The 21,398-nt window shown below is 43.3% G+C and overlaps 1 protein-coding gene across 1 annotated transcript in view; it reads right to left on the bottom strand.

The window, feature by feature from the left end:
* LOC124721999 (histidine decarboxylase) overlaps nucleotides 1-21,398 on the bottom strand; it is a 394,491-nt gene that overhangs the window by 121,801 nt on the left and 251,292 nt on the right. Inside the window, exon 7 of the mRNA XM_047247175.1 lies at nucleotides 14,979-15,122. Within this exon, the coding sequence (XP_047103131.1) occupies nucleotides 14,979-15,122 (144 nt within the window). The remainder of the gene's footprint in view (nucleotides 1-14,978; nucleotides 15,123-21,398) is intronic.

Here is a 21,398-nt window from a genome sequence, read left to right as displayed (position 1 = left end):
TATTGTGTCATTCAAAAGCATGTTCAGAATACGTCATGAATGAGTAATACTTCCACAACCTCAATCTGACTCTAATCAGTAATTTCCACATAAAAACAGTATATTCGAAAACTGTTGATACCCTTCATACATCTTCTCCCTCGTGTCAAGTTAATAGTGCTAATGGAAAACGCTGAAGAGAAATTTTATCCTCTTTAAATTCTTGTGATTAGGGTTCACAGTTATGCAGAGTCTTTTTTTTTTTTTTTTTTTTTTTTTAAAGATATCATATTCGCCGTTGACGTTTGAAATTTCTACAGTCAACGGCGAATATGATGTCCTTTCAAATAAAGCAATTTTATTGGTGCACATTATTGATACAGTTTCTAGGACGACTGGGAACGCCAGCACAATGCTAAGACATTCGATGGGTAAGAGGAGTTGCACTGAAATTTTGCACTGGGCATCGTGACTGTTACTAAATAAATTTTCATGAATTTGGGGATGGTTTCTTTAGTGAGACACTTGTCGTTCTCTTCCCATTCATTCTTCAGATTGACAAAAAACTTGTTCATGTATAATTAGGAGGACCTACAAGATCTTTTTCGAGGAAAGTTCAGGAAGCCAGTGATAGACTAGGAACGCCAATAACAGTTCTGTGACAATATTAGAAAGCAATTATAAAAACAAAGAGAGTTGCGTAGTAGACAAAAGAGAACTCAATTCTTGCTGAGGAAGTGTGGATAAAGTACCCAATTCCTACCGCCCCGTGAATGCGAAAATGACATGCACAAATAAGTGAGCGCTGATATGAATACTCTCAATAGAGGAAAAGACCTCTAAGGGTAACAAATATGTGGTGAAGTGTTCCTTTCTTGGAACAACGGAGCATCTCACATGACTGGAAAAAACCACATGTTGTTGCATTCCTTTAGAAATGTTGCAAGACAATTCTGCAGAATAAGAGAGTTACCTCATGTACGTATATTTGTTGTAAAATTGTGAATGATACTTTTTCCTCGTACATGATGACCTGTTTGTTGACCGAAAAAGTCTTCTGTGGGAATTAACACGCGCTGCAGAAACACCGATAGCGTAAAACGCAGCTTGTCCTGTTCGTACACGATATCCAACAAACTGCAGGTAGCGGTAGCCGTGTTGGTACCTCGTTTTCCCACGTGCACACCAAATACGTTCTTATGGGATATTGGTACAGGTTTATGCTTGCATTTAACACTTTCTAGCAAACAGGATGCAGGGCGGCGATATTAACTGGGAGACATTGTCAATAGTGAAGGTAAGAATTTCAAAGGGCATGAACATGATTCAAGCTTGGCAACTGACTCGCTGCATAAATGTGTACAAAGTACGCGGGGTCAGTAGACGAACAGACCCGATATTATCTGACTAAACGATAAGTGAACATTCGCTGGAAGCAGCTACAAATCATTAAGTTTGTAGTTGCAACTGTCTGGGGTGCTTTAAGATAGAACAGCCGTATAAATCTAGCCACACAAGCGGCAAATGTTAATATAATTTATGTACGAAATAGATCGTTTACAAAACACCTATTCGACTAGTTCTTGAGTGCTGCTCATTGACGTGGGATCCTTGACAAATTTGATCACTGGAAGAAACAGAGAAAATACAAAGGAGAACTGTGCGTTTTTTTATGATTACTGTACTCGGCGTGAAAGCGTCGCAGAAATACTCAACGAACTCCAAAGAGAGATGCTACAAGAAAGCTGCTGTGCATAGAAGAGTGCGTCAGTCATCAAAATTTCTAGAAACCATGTTCGAAAACGAGTTAAGTATCATATTGTTTTCATCCATTTACATTCCACTTAATGGTCACGACTGTAATATTGGAGAAATTCCGGCATGTGAGGAGAGATACTGATTTTTTTTCCCGAGTACCATCTACTAACGGAATGAGAAAGAGTACAAATGACCCTGACACATACACCTCGCGGTAGCTTGCGGAATGACAGTGTAGGTGGTTAAGACCATGGATTATTATTTGAAAGTAGAGACCATGAAATCACCATCCGGTCAACATGTTTTATGTTTTCCACAAATTCTTTAAGGAAATGCAGGTGAATGTCGCAATGAGTCATTCGAAAAACAGACGGTCAATTTCTTTCGTTACGTGTTCTCCAGTCGAGCAGGTATTTCGCCTCCAGTGATCTCCATATCGATGGACATTAAATTATAATTATTTTCTAAATTGGCACCTCTGGGTCGAGTAGTATCATGCCTTTAGAATTTAGCGACCTCTCTCATGGTAAAACGGTTTCTACGAAGAAACCATCGTCCCACCGAATATTACTAATATAGCTGTTATAGTAAGGCTCATAGATATTAAATTCCCTTACACATTTAGTGGAAGAGTATATCTGAAGTGAAACGGAGTGTGAATTAAACAGTAAATCCACGAAATAAAACACACAAATTTGTCTCACTGTACAAAAGACGCCAAACGTAAAGCTTCAGTGTCATCATGCTATCTCTTCTTCGACTATTTACTTTTCCATTAACTGCCTAGATATCATTTGGTATGATCTAAACTTCTGAAGAAATTCGAAGGTACAGATTTTATACAGTCACAAAGTTTATGTTGGTTCTCTAAGACAAATAGTTTCCAAATCAGCTATCTCTTCAGCGTTCTCCAGATTCTAATTCCCGGGTTGCTGTAGCTCGTTTGAAGTGTAAAGAACGCAAACGTCAGTTCACGTTAACTGCGATTGGGTAACATTGTGGCTCAACAGCGTCCATATTCTGATGAAGACTGTGTAATACTTCGATATCAGAATAATTATGATTCCGTTGCTATGCATGAGGATGTATGAAGGTCAAAGACGTCTTGGTCAATTATCAGCAGTTTTCTACCGGCCGATGTAAGGACATTCGGTGTTGACACGTAGTTCATTTACTGGGAATTTCTTATTTCCATCATATTTGTCAAACAAAATCTCTGGAGACTAACGCTGAATTATATTGATAAGCTGTAATATCTACACTACTGGTCATTAAAATTGCTACACCACGAAGATGACGAGCTACAGACGCGAAATTTAACCGACAGGAAGAAGATGCTGTGATATGCAACTGAATAGCTTTTCAGAGCATTCACACAAGGCTGCCGCCGGTGGCGACACCTACAACGTGCTGATACGAGGAAAGTTTCCAACCGATTTCTCATACACAAATAGCAGTTGACCGGCGTTGCCTGGTGAAACGTTGTTGTGATGCCTCGTATAAGGAGGAGAAATGCGTACCATCACGTTTCCGACTTTGATAAAGGTCGGATTGTAGTCTATCGCGATTGCGGTTTATCGTATCGCGACATTGCTGCTCACATTGGTCGAGATCCAATGACTGTTAGCAGAATATGGAATCGGTGGGTTCAGGAGGGTAATACGGAAAGCCGTGCTGGATCCCAACGGCCTTGTGTCACTAGCAGTCAAGATGACGGGTATTTTATCCGCATGTCTGTAACCGATCATGCAGCCACGTCTCGATTCCTGAGTCAACAGATGGGGACGTTTGCAAGACAACAACCATCTGCAGGAACTGTTCGACGACGTTTGCAGCAGCATGAACTATCAGCTCGGAGACCATGGCTGCGGTTACCCTTGACGCTGCATCACAGACAGGAGGGCCTGCGATGGTGTACTCAGCGACGAACCTGGGTGACGAATGGCAAAACATCATTTTTTCGGATGAATCCAGGTTCTGTTTACAGCATCATGATGGTCGCATCCGTGTTTTGTAACATCGCGGTGAACGCACATTGGAAGCGTGTATTCGTCATCGCCATACTGGCGTATCACCCGGCGTGATGGTATGGGGTGCCATTGGTTACACGTCTCGGTCACCTCTTGTTCGCATTGACGGCACTTTGAACAGTGGACGTTACATTTCAGATGTGTTACGACCCGTGGCTCTACCCTTCATTGGATCCCTGCGAAACCCTACATTTCAGCAGGATAATGCACGACCGCATGTTTCAGGTCCTGTACGGGCCTTTCTGGATATAGAAAATGTTCGACTGCTGCCCTGGCCGGCACATTTTCAAGATCTGTCACCAATTGAACACGTCTGGTCGATGGTGGCCGAGCAACTGGCTCGTCACAATACGCCAGTCACTACTCTTCATGAACTGTGGTATCGTGTTGAAGCTGCATGGGCAGCTGCACCTGTACATGCCAGCCAAGCTCTGTTTGACTCAATGCCCAGGCGTATCAAGGCCGTTATTACGGCCAGAGGTGGTTGTCCTGGGTACCGATTTCTCAGGGTTTATGCACCCAAACTGCGCGAAAATGTAATCACATGTCCGTTCTAGTATAATATATTTGTCCAGTGAATACCCGTTTATCATCTGCATTTCTTCTTTTTGCAGCAGTTTTAATGGCCAGTAGTGTATTAGGATCCAACTTACGCTGATCAACGGGAACATTAAGACCACCGACCTATTATCGATATAAAGCCGTCCAGGTGATAGCAGCGTCACCTGATGAGGAATGACTGCTAGTCAGAAACACGCACGGTGCATGCAGTATCAGTGACCGTGCTGTTAGCGTGCAGACTGGGAAGATGCGCGATCTATCTGAGTTTGGCTGAAGGCAGACTGTGATACCTGGAGTCTCGGCACGAGCAGTTCTTAAACTGCACGACTTCTCGGGTGTTAGAGGAGTGCTGTTGAGAGTGTCTTCAACACGTGGCAAAACCAAGGTGAAACCACGACCAGACGTATTGGGGTTGGGCGGCCAAAACTCGCTACAGATGTCGGACGTCGTAGGCTGGACAGATTGGTAAAACAGGACAGGCGGCGAACTGTCGAGGATCTAAGATGAGACTTTAATGCCGGGCAGAGTACGAGTGTGTCTGAATATACAGTGCACCGTACATTCCTAACGATGGGCCTCCACAGCTGACGACTCATGCATATTCCAATGTTAACACCACGACATCGGCAACAACGACTGAAATGAACACGTGACCATCGGCACTGGACGTTGGTGCAATGGCAGAGCATTGTACGATCTGATGAATTCCGATACCTTCTTCATGATACCGATTAGAGGGAGCGAATCCGTCGCCTTCCATGGGAACAGCTCCTTGACACCTGTACTGCGGTACGGAGACAAATTGGTGGTTCCATTATGCTCTGGGGAACATTCACGGTTTCAGCTCGTGCAAGGCACCATGACGGCCAAGGAGTATCGTACACTGGTTGCAGACACATACAACTCTCCATGACGATCACGTTCCTGACGGCAGTGGGATTTTTCAACAAGATTGCAAGCCATATCACAAGCTCAGGAGTGTGAGGTAGTGGTCCGAGGAGCACAGAGGCGAGGTGCAGCAGGTGTTCTGGCCCACCAACTCACCAGATCTGAACCTGATCGAACAGATCTGGTATGTGATTGAACGTGGCGCCAGAGCTCACAGCCCCACTCCCCGGACTTTATGGCAACTAGGTGACTTCCGTGTGCAGGTGCTGTGTCAACGCCCTCCAGCGATCTCCCATAGCCTCATTGCTTCCATGCCACGACGCGTTACCGCTGTTATCCGTGCCAAAGATGAATATATCGACTATTAGCTATCTACATCTACACCTAAATCTACATGGTTACTCTGCAATTCACACGTAAGTGCCTGGCAGACGGTTCATCGAACCATTTTCACACTACTTCCCCACCATTCCACTCTCGAATGGCGGGTGGGAAAAAGGAACACCTAACTATTTCCGTTCGAGCTCTGATTTCTCTTATTTTATTATGATCATTTCTCCCTACGTAGGTGGGTCTCAACAAAATATTTTCGCATTCGGAAGAGAAAGTTGGTGATTGAAATTTCGTAAATAGATCCCGCCGCAAGGAAAACTGCCTTTGTTTCAGTGACTGCCACCCCAACTCGCGTATCATATCAGTGACACTCTCACCCCTATTGCGCGATAACACGAAACGAGCTGGCCTTCTTTGCACTTTTTCGATGTCCTCCGTCAATCCTATCTGGTAAGGATCCCATACCGGGCAGCAATATTCCAACAGAGGACGGACATGTGTAATGTAGGCTGTCTCTTTAGCGGGCCTGTCGCATCTTCTGTTCTGCCAACAAAGCGCTGTCTTTGTTTCACCTTCCCCACAATGTGGTCTTTCCAATTTAAGTTGCTCGTAATTGTAATTCCTAGGTATTTAGTCGAATGGACAGCCCTTAGATTTGTGCGATTTATCGTATACCCTAAATTTATCGGATTTCTTGTAGTACCCATGTGGATGACCTCGCATTTTTCTTTGTTTAGTGCTAGTTGCCACTTTTCGCACCATACAGAAATTCTCTCCAGATCACTTTGTAATTGGAATTGATCATATGATGATTTTACTGGATGGTACATTACAGCGTCATCTGCAAACAATCTAAGGGGGCTGCTCAAATTATCACCTAGAACATTTACATAAATCAGGAACAGCAGAGGGCCTATGACATTACCTTGCGGAACGCCAGATACCACTTCTGTTCTACTCGATGATTTACCGTCTGTCACTACGTACTGTGACCTCTCTGACAGGAAATCACGAAACCAGTAACACACCTCAGACGATACTCCATATGCACGCAATTTGATTAATAGTGGCTTGTGAGGAACGGTATCAAAAGCCTTCTGGAAATCTAGAAATATGGAATCGAGCTGAGATCCCATGTCGATAGCACTCATTACTTCATGGGAATAAAGAGCTAGCTGTGTCGCTCAAGAACGATATTTTCTGAATCTGTGTTGGTTATTTTCTTCAAGGTGATTCATAATGTTCGAGTACAGTATATGCTCCAAACTCCTACTGCAAATTGAGGTCAGTGATATGGGTCTGTAATTCAATGGGTTACTCCTATTTCCTTTCTTGAATATTGGTGTGACCTGTGCTACTTTCCAGTCTTTAGGAACAGACCTTTCGTCAAGAGAGAGGTTGTATATGATTGCTAAGAAAGGCGCTATTGTGTCTACATACTCTGAAAGGAACCTGATTGGTATACCATCTGGACCGGAAGACTTGCCTTTCTTAAGTAATCTGAGTTGTTTCGCAACACCTAACATATCTACTTTTATGTCACTCATGTTAACAGCTGTTCTGGATTCGAATTCTGGAATATTTACTTCGTCTTCTTTCGTGAAGGAATTGCGGAAAACTGTATTTAGTAACTCCGCTTTAGTGGCACCATCATCAGTAACATTTCCATCGCTATCGCACAGTGACGGTATTGACTGTTTTTTGCCACTAGTGTACTTTACATACGACCAGAATCTCTTTGGGTTTCTACCATATTTTGAGACAATATCTCATTGAGGAAACTATTAAAAGCATCTCGCATTGACGTCCGCTCTAAATTTCGAGCTTCCGTGAAACTTAGCCAGTCTTGGAGTCTCTTATACTTATGTGGTATGAATGGTCGTTATGTTCTGGCTGATCAATGAATATACAGTGTGGGCGAAATAAAACTGGCCCAGAAAATATTTACAATAAGACTAGTGCAATGTTTTCTGATGTCCGAACCCTTCTCGGATAGTTACCGTTTTCATTCGCTACGGAGCCCGTTTTGTGCCATTTTGCCACTACGTTTTGCATTGCAGGGTTTGCTGGAGGTTTTGTCAAAACACTTCCAGTTTTGAAATCTTGCGCAAACATTCTGCACACCAACTATGTTTCGCATTTCACTCGACAATGAACACGCTCTTTTATCGACAACACTATTTCGTGTTGCAGTCAACTGCTCGCTGAACACGTCTGCTTTTCTCACTCACTCAAACGCTATAACACAGCAAAGTACTAGGGACAGGGCATGCGGGAAAGGCGTATGCTCAGCCATACGACAGCAACCGATTGATGCATATCAGGGTTTGTAGCATTTTCTGTGATCGGCAGTTCTCCTGTTCATTAAAAAAGGTCAATTCTGTGTCATGCTATAAATATTTTCCAGGCCAATTTTATTTTGGTCACCCTGTATTTACTCAGCTCCTACAAGGCATCTTATCACAGCAGAATTAGAACTCTTACGAGTCAAATCTAGTTAATCCTAGATTACTATACCCTCGTAAACTTTACAACTCCAGTAGGATAAAAAACAGGACATTTTGTACTTAATTTGGTATGTAAATAGAGTTATTCTCCACCCAAAACTACGGTTTGGTAGTTTTGGTACAGTATATAAATGACGCAATAAATGGTAGGTTTACTGATAATACTGGTATCATTAGCACGGAAAGAAAAGCAAATAAGGAAGTGGGAGCTGACGACTTCTCTTTGTTTATTTGGTTGTTTATTTTCCACATACTTAGAACTGCATAACATTCAGTGTTAGTCCATTGAGTATTTTACATCCTTAAGAATGTCAACTGCATTTAAGTACTAACGACAGTTAGTGAATAGCGTAGATTCTGCGCTTTTGTGTAACCAAAGGAATTACTTCTGATAGCAGTACAGTTTACATGCGCAAACATAAAACCTCGTGGTCGTGCGGTAGCGTTCTCGCTTCCCACGCCCGGGTTCCCGGGTTCAATTCCCGGCGGGGTCAGGGATTTTCTCTGCCTCGTGATGACTGAGAGTTGTGTGATGTCCTTAGGTTAGTTAGGTTTAAGTATCTCTAAGTTCTAGGGGACTGATGACCATAGATGTTAAGTCCCATAGTGCTCAGAGCCATTTGAACTATTGTTGTTGTTTTGTACTCAATAGAACGTACTTCGTCATGATCAAAGGCAAGACTTTCCTGTTATTAATGATAAATGCGAAATCTATTTATAAATAACAGAAACATGTACATATAAGTTCTACGATGTATTGAAGCGATATTTGATATATTTTTTGGTTTTGATATTTTTTAAATTTCACTTTTTTCTGAGGAAATTGCGTTTTCCAGCGCTATATGATAAATCTGATTTTTTAAAAAAATTGTATATCGCTACAGTATGCCTCTGTTTCACGTCACATGCCAACAATTTTCTAATAAAAGGTGCATTAAACATTTACAATTTCAATTTTGCTCTAAATACTGTTTATTTTTAAGTAACAGACAGGAGGATAACTCTGTAGTTAAGAGTTGTGAGGTCATTTGTATACCCTCTCTCAATTTCTAGACAGTTCATCGCTTTCTAGGGGAATCCAGTAAGACACGAATCGCACACGTAAACAAAGTGATCGATATGAGGTAGCGCCCGATAGGCGTGCAACACACCTAACGCACAGGTAACGCGGGTACGCCCTTAACTCACCAAGGCTACTAGGAAAACTATCGCAGCTTATGCTCACTTTTGATATTCTATGGTAGCCTACGGTATTGTATTGAACTGGGGACCTAGAAACGACGGAGAGCCTTCGTCCCCGTCATAGACCTCAGTGGTTCACAACCCCACAACAGGCTACAGCAGTCCACTCACCCCTCTGCCGCCCCACACCGAACCCAGGGTTATTGTGCGGTTCGGCCCCCCCACACCTCCACCCCCACCCCCGGGAACGGCTCACACCAGACGATTGAAACCCCAAATGTTTGCGTGGTAGAGTAATTATGGTGTACGCGTACGTGGAGACAGTGTTTGCGCAGCAATCGCCGACATAGTGTAATTGAGGCGGAAAAGGGGAACCAGCCCGCATTCGCCGAGGCAGATGGAAAACCGCCTTACAAACCATCCACAGACTGGCCGGCACACCGAACCTCGACACCAATCCGCTCGGAAAGTAGCGCGTTAGACCGTACAGCCTACGGTACTTTTACAAATCCAAATGTAACATACCACTGGAGGTACCTAATGCATAACCTGTGAATTATGACTTCCTCTGAATAAATTTAGAGTAGTTTCTTTGGCAACAACTCTTGCCTCTGAAATGAACAGATAAACTGATTTAGTGGCTATGTTAATTTAGTTATATCAATGCCTACTCAAATTATTTCTAGACTTGAAAGATCAAATTATATTTTCCAACATTTAAAATCTTCGCTCGTAATTGAGTTGATTTCAGCCACTGATAACTCACAAATAGGTTCTAGGTATAAAATTACTTAAGTTAAATATCGACCACGTAAGTTCGTCCTTGTAGTCATTGAGTGGCCGCAGCTTGGAGTCTCGACAAATAACACTTTGTCCACCTGGTGGCCACTCATGGGCTACACTTACACCTGCCCGCTGCTAAGAGAGAAATTATATTCGGTTTAAGACATTTCAGCATGAAGAAAAAACACTTTTCCCTCCTGCAAAGTCTAAACGTCCGTGAACTGGATGTGAAAAGCATTAGTATGTCTGTTTATGTCTAAGTTGGCCCCGGAATGCAACGAGAGGAAGTTGGCTGAAAATATGACACTTTCATTAAAAGTCGTGTAGGAGTTTGAGCACTTCACTAAAATAAGTGATTAAATACGTTAAATTTTATTACACTTACGTTACTAATGCCCTTAGTAAAGCATTAGCGTAGCATCGCAAATGTCAGCATTAACATACGACTCAAAGTCTGTCTACAAAAACGTCACAATTTTAATTTACCTTAAATCTTGCTAGTATCAACGCCTTTTCGGAGTACCATGACGACATATCATTACGCTTTCCTCAATCCACTAAGCGTACATGAGGAGTCAAAACCACCAAGCCTCTGCTGGAGGTGAACTTTAGCATGTCTCTCTGGGAAGTGACAGACTCCTGGACACATGCCACGTTCTGCTAGTTTCGTATTCCTTAAAAAGCTGCAGTGTGTCACAGTGCGGTCATCCTCCAAACTCTGCCTACATTTTTTATCACAATTTAATATTTGTTTATATTAAATTCTTATTTCTTATCTCAGTCAGACGTCCTTCTACCGTAAGCTACTATTCACTCTTCTAAAATTGTCAGTTTTTATCATTGTTGTATTACTCTAATTATCTATTTTCTGTGATTTTCTGAATCTGCGTTTGGCGCGCAGTGTTCGTTAGTAGCCACTTCACGGGAGGACAGTAGGGAGTCTTCGGGTGCTCTCGGAAACTTGCCTGTACCAGAGTTCTGGCGCTCAAGTTGGTTATTTCCGAGAATCGGCGGTGTCTCCGACCTGCAAGCGGCAGGCACCACTAGCAACTCGCAGTATCCGCCCTGTCCAGCACAGAAAATCCAGCGCACCGAATCTAAGTGCCTATCTTCCTTAATGTACTTTAATAGCTGAATAGGAGGGTTGTATGGTCACAGACGGCTAGAGTCAAACCTGTAGAATAGTTAGAATCTTTAGTTCAGAGGAGGTTACAAGAGATAGTAAGACAGAGGTGAACAGCTTCGTGTCTGAGAACTACCGAGAAAATAAGCAAAAAAACAATACATTTAAAGTCGCCAGCTTCCGTATATAGACTGCTGCATAACTTATACAGGGTGTTTGAACAATCTATATTTTGAGAGGTTCTTCAAACGGCTGACGCTGAATGCACCCCGTTCAAGGCCTCTTATCAAGTACAAATATCTGGCAGTACCGGGAATCGAACCCAGATCCCCGCATGGCATTTTCCCCCCTTTTTCTTGTCTACTTTTTTTTAATTTGTTTCTTTGTTGTTATGTCCCTAGCCGTTCTTTGCGTATGTCGCATGAGATCTTTCAAATTCTTTCGATGAGAACTACAATTTTTTTTTTTTAATTACGGAGTGTGGCGACTCTCCTGACGCGAACTCGCTGAGCTACCGTGCCTCCTGCAATCAGATGCGGAGACAGACAATATAAACCACAAATGTGCAGTAAACGTGGGCTGTGTAGTACATTAAAGCGTCAAAGAAACTGGTATAGGTATGCCTATTCAAATACAGAGATATGTAAACAGACTGAATACGGTGTTGCGGTCGGCAATGCCTACATAAGACAACAAGTGTCTGCCACAGTTGTGAGATCGGTTACTGCTACTACAGTGGCAGGTTATCAACATTTAAGTGAATTTGAACGTGGTGTTACAGTCGGCGCACTAGAGATGGAACACAGCACCACCGAGGTAGCAGTGAAGTGGGGATTTTCCCGTACTGAAGAGCAAAAGAAACTGGCATAGGCATGTGAATTCAAATGCAGAGATTGTAAACAGGCAGAATAGGGCGCTGCGGTCGGCAGCCTCTAAATAAGACAATAAGTGTCTGGCGCAGTTGTTAGATCGGTTACTACTGCTACAATGGCGGGTTTCAAGATTTAAATGAGTTTGAACGTGGTAATATAGTCGGCGCACGAGCGATGGGACACAGCATCGTGGAGGTAGCGATGAAGTGGGGATTTTTCCGTACGACCATTTCACGAGTGTACCATGAATATTGGGAATCCGGAAAAAAATCAAATGTCCGACATCACTGCGGCCGGAAGAAGATCCTCGAAGAACGGGAACAACGACGACTGAAGAGAATCGTTCAACATGACAGAAATACAACCCTTCCACAAATTGCTGCAGATTTCAATGCTCGGCCATCAACAAGTGTCAGCGTGCGAACAATTCAACCAAACATCATCGCTATAGGCATTCGAAGCCGAAGGCCCACTCGTGTACCCTTGATAACTGCACGACACAAAGCTTTACATCTCGCCTGGAGCTGTCAACACCGACACTGGAGTGCTGATGCCTGGAAACATGTTGTCTGGTCGGACGACTCTCGTTTCAAATTGTTTCGAGTGGATGGACGTCTACGGATATGGAGACAACCTCATGCATACATGGACACTGCATATCAGGATGGGACTGTTCAAGCTGGTGAAGGCTCTGTAATGGAGTGGGGCGTGTGCAGTTGCAGTGATATGAGACCCCTCATACGTCTACATACGACTCTGACAAGTGTCACATACGTAAGATCCTGTCTGATCACCTGCATCCATTCACGTCCATTGTGCATTCCGACGGACACGGAAAATTCCAGCAGGACAATGCGACACCCTACACCTCCAGAATTGCTACAGAGTGTCTCCAGGAAGATTATTCTGAGTTTAAACACATTCGCTGGCCACCAAATTTCCCAGACATGAACGTTATTGAGCATATCTGGGATGCCTGGCAACGTGCTGTTCAGAAGAGATCTCCCCTCTCTCGTATTCTTACCCATGTATGGACAACCCTGCAGGATCCGTGGTGTTAATTCCCTCCAGCACTACTTAAGACATTAGTCGAATTCATGCCACGCCGTGTTGCGGCACTTCTGCGTGCTCGCGGGGGCCCTACACGATGTTAGGTAGGTGTACCAATTTCTTTGGCTCTTCAGTGTACATACCGTAGGAGCTATGAATACTTGTTCATCTTCGCTACTGTGAAACGCATCTCCTCTACCCCAAGCTCTTTGCTATTATGAATGACAATAAAACAATTGAGGACACAGTCGTGTATTATTCTCCATGGATACAGCATGCAGTACACAACTGTTAGAGATGCGTTCCATGCATAGTGTTGAACCAGCCCATTTTCTCCGAAATGTTCGAGAACACTTCACACAAACATTTAATTCGTAATGGATTGGTCGGGAAGGTCCAGTTTGTTGTCCAGTTCATTTTCCCGATCATAATGGTTCAAATGGCTCTGAGCACTATGGGACTTAACATCTATAGTCATCAGTCGCCTAGAACTTAGAACTACTTTAACCTAACTAACCTAAGGACATCACACAACACCCAGTCATCACGAGGCAGAGAAAATCCATGACCCCACCGCGAATCGAACCCGGGAACCCGGCCGATCATAATTCCTTCGATTTTTCGTTGTGGAAACACCCGAAATCTTTGGTGTATACAAACCCCAGTGGTGACGTACGAACTTTACAGGAACGCTTCATTAATGCCTGCCAGCGCATCCATGACAAAGACGGAGTTTTTCAGAGAGTGCGTGGTTCTCCTAAGACGTCTGGCAGAAGGATGCCTTAGTATGAAAGAACACCATATTGAGCCCCTCCATTAGCGATGGCTCACAAGGGCAGATCGTATGTAATAGCAAGCGGATTATGTTAGAGGCTCTGCTGTTTCACAGTAACGGAATAATATGTTCTCATTGGGTCACTCATTTGTTTACTGCGTTCTGTTGGTCGTTCTTAATAGCAAACAGCTTCGAGTAATATAGTGTGTTTCCCAGTAGCGACGATGAACAAGTGCTCATAGCTCTTGAGGGATGCATTTTAGCCTCCACGTCTAATGGACATTTTTGTCTTGTTTTGGTCCATACTACCACATCTCGAAGTACGGAATTCTTTCGTATTTAACACTCTGTATTGAGAAATTTCACCTCGGTATGTCAGTGGTCCGCGTGTCTGCCTGCTATGCAGAGGAACCGGCTTCGACTCCCGATATTGCTAGGAATTTTTCCTTGGCGGGAGGGCTGGTCTGGTATGCACTCAGCCTCGGAACCAGATGACCATCTGTACCGCACCTTCATGAACCCATTGGCAGAGGGATACACGGCCGTCGGTCGGTCCCGATGGCCCAGAATGCGGAGCCTTGGTTTGGCTATATTCAGAAACCTAGCTTCAGGAAGCAATAAACTGGTCTGATGCTTCCGCCGCAACAGCTGTCGCTACAAAAATGGCGTCAAATTCTTTGGGCTAAAGACCCAGAGATAGTTCCTTATGCCCAAAGTGTTACAACTGATAGACTGGACGACGGATGAAATTTACGAGCCGGCCGCGGTGGTCTCACGGTTAAGGCGCTCAGTCCGGAACCGGGCGACTGCTACGGTCGCAGGTTCGAATCCTGCCTCGGGCATGGATGTCTGTGATGTCCTTAAGTTAGTTAGGTTTAAGTAGTTCTAAGTTCTAGCGGACTGATGACCACAGAAGTTAAGTCCCATAGTGCTCAGAGCCATTTGAACCATTTTTGAAATTTACGAATAAAGCTGCGGGTAACAAAATTCTGCCAGCGTCTGCTGCGTCCTGAACTCCGGCCCAAGCACTAAAACTGTTCATACCTAACAGTTACGATTCACTTCTCTCTGTAGTCTGAAACATTCTGCTGAAGGAGCAGATAAAAATAAGCTTTTTACGTTAGAATGAGTACTCACGTAGAAGGGAATGAGTCCCTTGGCGCGGTCGCGGCGCACGGCTTCGCGCAGGCGGTCCCCGCGCAGGCTGAGTTCGCTGTCGCTCGGCACGAAGCGCATCTGGACCAGACCGATGAGCCCCGCCTTCTCCACAGACGAATGTGCCTGCAACCACCACACATCACTTCTTTACACATCCACCGCTTACTTTATATTATTTATGGCATTTTCTGCACAGTTACACTCGTTATGGGTAGATGAGTTGCAAAGGAGCAAGTTTAACTGTGAGAAATAATTGAAAATTTATAACAATTATCATCTCCACACGTAAAGTTTAACTTAAAATAACGGCAAACATTCAGCCTATACAAATACGTAAAACCAACGAACGAATCTTACTCAGCATCAGGGTCATATGAAGGCTCTAGAGACCCCCAGGCCAAACCTGTGCCGTGGGCTCGACGATGGGAAATTTTGCCAGCATTTTAGAACTGTTCCCTACTTAAAAGCTTGATATCCAGCGTTTAACGTTTATTATTTAACAGAACACAATTTAACTCTACAATTTATGATTTAATGAAATTATGAGATTAAAAAACGAGAACAACTGAAATCATTCAGGTATTCAATGTGATTCATTAACATCTCTATGAACAACTGTATTTTTAAAAAACCAATAGTTGAGATTAATATCTACACAAAAATTAGTATTTCAGTTTTAGTAATAACATATCGTAACTATAAGCAAACAAGTTTACAAGGAAAATGCAAGATAACAAAGTAAATATTTGCTAAATATTTAATTCAAATACAATACTTTTAAAAACAATCGGCCTTAAAATGAAAGTTTTAAGACAACTTAATAGCTTGCTCATGGAGCTACAACGCTAAAACGTCTACCAACGCAACTGTAGCGTTCACAAAAAGTAATAAGAACAGAAAGACTAAATCTAACGTGAAAAAATGAAAAGGTTCAGAATGTGGTATTATGGAACTGTCTCGCAAAACCTCGCGAACATTTTTAAAAACTGAGCGAGATGACGCAGTGGTTAGCACACTGGACTCGATTAGGGAGGACGACGGTTCAAACCCGCGTCCGGCCATCCTGATTTCGGTTTTCCGTGATTGCCCTAAATCGATTCCGGCAAATGCCGGGATGGTTCATTTGAAAGGGCACTGCCGACTTCCTTCTCCATCCTTTACTAAGCCGATGGGACCGATGACCTCGCTGTATGGTCCCCTCCCCCAAATCAACCAAACAACCAACCATTTTTAAACTACGTGATATTAAAATAGCGTTCCAGACAAATAGGGTAGTGGCGTATAACTTGATACATGGCGCCGGTAAAAAGATAAATAAGTTAGAAAGATCGATAGTTTATAAAATTCGTTGCGCATCGTGTGATTCGTAGTATATTGGACAGACAACAAACATAAATATGCATTCAGGCTGGGTAATTATGACAAATCAGCAGTTGGGAATCATGTTTATGAAACAGGTCATCCCCTTAAGGGAATAAATGAAGACTTGGAAATATTGCACATAGAAAAGCAAGAGAGGAAACTCGACTTGCTGGAAGAACTGGAGATCGCCATTCATGAAAAACATGGAAATATTCTGAATGCGCAAGGTAATGACAACGGAATCAGATTTCTTAACGCCTTTGTAGAATTATTTTAAGGCAGATACGTAATTATAAATCTGCATTGCCTCTTTGACGAAATAGCTAGAAACTACCGACCATAGACTGAAATGAGGAGAATGCAGGCGATCAGTAGAACACCATTATGGTTGAGTCACTAGCTACGCCTAAGCAGTAATACCTTGGACGTGTCTGTTCACAACTGACCCCGGAGCTCTGCATAAGCGTCAACTTCACACTCTTGGGGCCCAAGATAGATGAACACAAAGCGGCCTGGTGCAGTATGGGTTGCGAGACGAGACTGCCACTGACTGAAGTCTTCGATTTTAACGTAAGATGAGGACCTATAGTCCACCTGACGGTGTGTGACGGAGGGTACCTTGAGCACCTCTATCGGTTGTCCCTTCTATTCCAGTCTCGTATTGTTCGTGGAAAGAAAGATTGTTGGTATGCCTCTGTGTGGGCTCTAATCTCTCTGATTTTATCCTCACGGTCCTTCGCGAGATATACGTAGGAGGGAGCAATATACTGCTTGACTCCTCGGTGAAGGTATGTTCTCGAAACTTCAACAAAAGTCCGTACCGAGCTACTGAGCGTCTCTCTTGCAAAGTCTTCCACTGGAGTTTATCTGTCATCTCCGTAACGCTTTTGCGATTACTAAATGATCGTGTAACTATGCGCGCTGCTCACAGTTGGATCTTCTCTATCTCTTCTATCAACCCTATCTGGTACGGATCCCACACCGGTGAGCAGTATTCAAGCAGTGGGCGTACAAATGTACTGCAACCTACTTCCTTTGTCTTCGGACTGCAGTTCCTTAGGATTCTTCCAATGAATTTCAGTCTGGCATCTACTTTACCGACGATTAATTTTATATGGTCATTCCATTTTAAATCACTCCTAATGCCGACTCCCAGATAATTAATGGAATTAACTGCTTCCAGTTGCTGACCTGCTACACTGTAGCTAAATGATAAAGGATCTTTCTTTCTTTGTATTCGCAGCACATTACACTTGTCTACAACTTGATGATGAGAGCATTGTCTCTCGAAATTCGTTGTTGAGTTTTGCGTGGGGTAAAAATTACGGTTGAATGCTACTAATTTTTCCTGTAGAAACATAAATGGATAACATTAAGTCTTAATGGTCAATTGGATACCTCTTATAATTTATATTAATGAAGGTACATATATCTTCATGGTTTGTGGGTCTTAAAACATCACTTTCAATACTAACCGAAGTAGAATTTTCCGTTACAACGGTCATGATAGTCGCTTGACCATGCTACGACGTCACGAGTCAGTATGCTATCTGTCAGACGCTTTAGATCTGAATACGTCTCATACGTTTCCCTCTATATCTCGTTAGCCAGTTAAGGTATATGAAAGTTTGGGTTTCCCCCGCTTCAAAAGCAGTACATGCGTCTCGTGACAGGAAGTAAAAATACTGTATTTACGGGTCCTAGTTTGGGTGAAATGAGGTATGGAAGAAATGGGCTTTCTACGAAATCTAAGTCGCTTCAAACTGTCAAAATTTCGTTAGACATTATTTCAAAAGTTTCAGTGATTTTACCAACTAAAGCGTCGCGCGTCTAAACGGGCGCCTCTGGGCACTGGATGTTAGGGAGCAAGGGTGAGAGATTTGAATGTTGGCTCAAACTTCATCAGTTTCCCGTTGAAAAATACAGCTGAACAAGCTCATACAAAATAGTCATGTCGACATCTTGTATGGCAGTAAGAGCTCCCGCACCACAGTTTTAAAACAAAGATACACTTTCTGACAAAAAACGTGCAGCACCCACAAGCTATGGACGAATGTCAATGTACAGCTAAGCCTAAACACCATAGGTGGGTATGTAAATCATCAGAGCAGCAGTTATCAATGACAGGTAGAACACATCGCATTAATGTTATTACAAGGCGTAGTAGGGTATATATGGTGCGTGAACGGAATAAGATATTGAGTGATTACTGTGAACGACACAAAGATGACGCGTACTCGTGTGAGAAAGCGTTATCAACACCTGACAAAATTTGAAAGCTGCCTCATTGTGGGTCTCGATTTGGCCGAATGGTCGAATCGTGTTTTCGGGGCGGTCGGATGTGACAGTGCCCTGATGTGGGATTGCATGGGAACCTGGGGGCAGGCATACTAGTCCGGACCACAACGTCGGACCACCACATGGGACGATCACCGTACTGTGCACAGAGCACGTCCGAGAATAAGTAATGGACTCCCTGCAACATTCTGTGTCATCCCACGCTATTGTTCGGAGACTAGCAGCGGCCGGACTAGGGAGTTACCGTTCCAAACCGTTAACACAACATAAAAATTGGCTGCGTTTGGAGTGGTGTCGTGCTGATGAATGGTGTCGCATTGCGTTCCGGAATGAATCACGGTTCAGCACCGCACCTGACGCCCATCGTTGGCGAGTATGACGACAACCTGGAGTGCTGTCCACTTCGTCAACCACAGCGGTGTAACTCCTAGCGTCATGGAGTGACGAGCCATCAGGTACGACTTCAGGTCATGGCTGGTAGCAACTGAGGAACTCTGATGGCTCAACATCCTGCGTCCTCCTGTGTTAAATCTCATGCGACAGCATCACGATGCTATTTTTCAGGGGAGAAAATGCTCTCCCACCCATGAACTGTTTGTGTGAAGGTAGGGTACTTTTGCCTCCTGAAAGATCGCTAGATCTGCCCTTGATACAACATGTGTGGGACTAGCTCGAAGTCAGTTCCATCCTAGCATTGGTATCCAGGTTAGTAGAGACTATTTGCAACAGCTTTGGACCAGCATCCTACAGGAGAGGATACAATGGATTTACGACACCCTTCCTAATCGAATCGGTGCACGCATCCAGGCCAGAAGGTGTGCAACGTCATGCTGATACGTGGGCTCGTACTGTTAAGTTATTTACCGATTTGACTTACTACTGTAATCATTGAAATAACAGCACTTACCCTGTCAACCCATGAAGTTCCATTGCGTTTCCTACTCGCCTTCTGGGTGCTTCACTTTCTTCGCCAGTCAGTGTATTTTGTATTTTAAACTTTTATGTTGCGAGCCTCTATGTAATGTGGCACCTTAGGTGGCTACCTAGATGATCTGCGCGTAAATGCAGCTCTGCTCAGCGTACAGAATAGCACACTTCTCGTAAGTTAACAACAATAAGTAAAGGTATGTATATTGTTTTTATTCGTTGTACGTAGCGTATACAGAAATTAGATGGCCAAAAATGGTTCAAATGGCTCTGAGCACTATGCGACTTAACTTCTGAGTCGCCTAGAACTTAGAACTACTTAAACCTAACTAACCTAAGGACATCACACACATCCATGCCCGAGGCAGGATTCGAACCTGCGACCGTAGCGGTCGCTCGGCTCCAGACTGCAGCGCCTAGAACCGCACGGCCACTCCGGCCGGCTTAGATGGCCAAATTGTAAATCATTACAACCAGGTAACGTTTATTGGCGTTGTGGATCTACAGTCGTGATCATTAATTTAAAAAAAAATATTACTTTTGATCATTTTGCACTTCACTTACGTCAAATCTCTGACAGCAGATCGTATAGGGAAAAGGTACAACAGAGGCTAACTCACAGCAGCTACATCCCCATGCTCTAAACGATTTCCTAATGATATAAATCCAAAAGACAATTCCACCAAGGCATCACATTCTTTCATGAATGAGTTGTTATATTCACAAATGGGGCCGCGTGGCGTAGCCGCGCAGTCTGAGGCGTCTTGTCACGATACGCGGTGCTCCCCCCGTCAGAGATTCGAGTCCTCCCTCGGGCATTGGTGTGTGTCGTCCTTAGCGTAAATTAGTTTAAGTTAGATTAACTAGTGTGTAAGCTTAGCGACCGATGACCTCAGCAGTTTGGTCCCACAGGAACTTACTACAAACCACCAAACTGCTACATGCGATGATGACCATCACTGCGTGCACCCTTGCACAAGTACAATTGAAGCTCCTGGTATGAACGTCAATTGGTTAGGACAATTAGCATTTCACATATATCACTCTGACGTTAATATCAGGTATGTGTTCCTTTCTGATTATACTGTATTCCAGGATAGCATATACTTTGCGATCATCGTTTCGAAACCTTTTGAGTTGTAGTATCTCTGCAAAACTACAAAGATCGTTTTCTGGAGGGCACCTAATTAATCTGTGCAGGCACGTTTGATTTGGAGAGTAATAATTTGCCGATACTTCATTTAATGTTGGTGCGCTAAGTTTGGTATCACCGAGGAACAATGCTTTCAATATTTCCTTTCTCCCACATCAAACGACAGTTTTTGTAGATTCATTTGCATTAAACTTGCTTACTGTAATTTCTTTTACCAGTGAGTTCTTTCAGTTCATCTACACCTTGTTTATGTAGTTCTGATCTCATAGATGTTGGCACAGTGTGCGAAAAATTGTATTTTATGAAATGTTTTTTAAACACTTGCATCATTTTACCACAGATCAGAATTAATTATTTTAGTCAGAACTGGGAAAAATAGCCTTAGAACATCACTCCACATCCATCGAAATGCGATAGCTCAGTGAACTTGGCAACTCAATGGCAAAATAATAGATGTCAGTTAATGATTTACAACAAGCTACTGTAGAGTGACAATGCATTTCTTGAAAGTACTGTGACAAAAAGTAATTGAAAGATAACAGAACATGGTGACAAGATCGCGGCCTCGCACGGGGAAGGTCTGACATGAATGAAATTCAGCTGTCTGTTACTTTGGTACGTGTTATGCAGTTATCTGAATCTATTGTACATTTGATGCA

This window comes from Schistocerca piceifrons, chromosome X, assembly GCF_021461385.2.
Source record: "Schistocerca piceifrons isolate TAMUIC-IGC-003096 chromosome X, iqSchPice1.1, whole genome shotgun sequence".
NCBI lineage: Eukaryota > Metazoa > Arthropoda > Insecta > Orthoptera > Acrididae > Schistocerca > Schistocerca piceifrons.
The sequence above is the reverse complement of the archived record's forward strand: the minus strand, read 5'-3'. Positions and strand labels throughout refer to the sequence as shown.